This window comes from Neltuma alba, unplaced genomic scaffold (assembly GCF_004799145.2).
Source record: "Neltuma alba isolate B1F8T4 unplaced genomic scaffold, ASM479914v2 tig00004452_pilon, whole genome shotgun sequence".
NCBI lineage: Eukaryota > Viridiplantae > Streptophyta > Magnoliopsida > Fabales > Fabaceae > Neltuma > Neltuma alba.
This window is the reverse complement of record NW_021633714.1, coordinates 1-1,452: the sequence shown is the minus strand read 5'-3', so window position 1 is coordinate 1,452 and position 1,452 is coordinate 1. Positions and strand designations below refer to the sequence as shown.

Below are 1,452 nucleotides of genomic sequence, written 5' to 3'. Positions count from 1 at the left end.
TATCACTAAATATCAATTAATCAAATAAAAATGCATTAATACTAGGAACAGTATAACTTAAAAATTATTTGATGGAGGAAAAAAAATGTGTATGAAAAACAAGAAAAAGTACTGCTGTAATCGCCAAAAACATAAAAGAATTTACAGCTTTGGCCCCAAAAAACAGGTTCTTTATCTGAAACCAAAATTGTTATAATGGGTTGGTCGGGTCTAATAGCCCATAATGTTATACCGGGTCGTATCCGTCTCCGTTACCCGTTCTTCGGGGTTCTGTCTTCGTTTTTCTGTGGAGCCTTCGAGGCTTCAGACTGAAAGTATTCTTGATTTCTTTCAGCCGACGATTCCGCCCCAAGAATTCCAAAAAGAAGAACTCTTCCCAAGCGCGCTGACAGGTAGAAAAAGATGGTGAAGGTGCGCATGAACACGGCCGATGTGGCCGCCGAGGTGAAGTGCTTGCGGAGGTTGATCGGTATGCGATGTTCAAATGTATATGATCTCTCTCCTAAGGTTTGTTCCCTCCTACCTCATCTCGTTCTAATTAAGATTGAATTGAACTATCTCAATCTTGAGGTTAATCAAGCTGTCCTTTTTATATGTTTATGCTTGCAGACATACGTATTCAAGCTTATGAATAGCAGTGGGATTACGGAGTCTGGGGAGAGCGAGAAGGTATTGTTATTGATGGAAAGTGGTGTCAGGTTGCATACTACTGTATATATGCGGTAAGGATAATTTTCAACGTATGTATTGTGTTGGTTCGTGAAATGCGGATGTTTAGGCTATAGCTCGAACTTGTTTTATATGTTTGTAGTGACAAAAGCAACACTCCTTCTGGTTTTACTCTCAAACTGAGGAAGCATATTCGGACTAGAAGGCTTGAGGATGTACGGCAACTTGGGTATGATCGGGTATAGGTTTTCAAGCATATTTCTTATCTAGATGCTCTTCTCTACAAGTTTCCACTTCATTTCAATCTTTCAATTTTGTTTTTGTTTTTGTTTTCAAATGTGTTTCAGATTATTCTCTTTCAATTTGGGATGGGTGAGAACGCATATTATATTATATTGGAGCTATATGCCCAGGGGAACATCCTCCTCACAGATTCTAATTTTACTGTCTTGACTCTACTCAGATCACACAGGTAGGTGGTTTGTTTTTGCTTTCTAATTTTGATGTGCAGTCCATTTGCAATATAAGCAAAATTAAGATTCGATGCAGGTAGTATTATGGATATATTTGCTGAGCTTGGTTACGCTAGCTTGTGACTCAAGTGAGGGCATAACTACATTATGAAAAAATGGTTAATGTCAGTATTAACTGTTAAAAATTGAAAAGAAGTATTAAGGATATATTTCACTGGTTCAGATGTGGTGAGATATTTATTTTTCCATACTGTTTATGTAGATTTTGATAGATGTTTCCATATTGTCCCCGTGTTAGCGAATTGACATT

At 37.5% G+C, this 1,452-nt stretch overlaps 1 protein-coding gene across 2 annotated transcripts; it reads left to right on the top strand.

Annotated features, from left to right (window-relative positions):
- The first annotated feature begins 315 nt into the window (after positions 1-315).
- LOC114744803 (nuclear export mediator factor NEMF homolog) lies at positions 316-1,417 on the top strand. 2 transcript variants are annotated; one of them, XM_028932956.1, is made up of 4 exons: positions 316-507; positions 610-722; positions 812-898; positions 1,017-1,417. In XM_028932956.1, exons 1-4 carry the CDS (start codon positions 403-405, stop codon positions 1,120-1,122), a joined length of 411 nt encoding a protein of 136 aa, XP_028788789.1. In that variant the 5' UTR covers positions 316-402; the 3' UTR covers positions 1,123-1,417. The 2 variants fall into 2 exon arrangements, with proteins under 2 accessions (XP_028788789.1, XP_028788788.1); XM_028932955.1 differs by having other exon boundaries at positions 812-908; positions 1,017-1,411.
- The last annotated feature ends 35 nt before the right edge of the window (positions 1,418-1,452 follow it).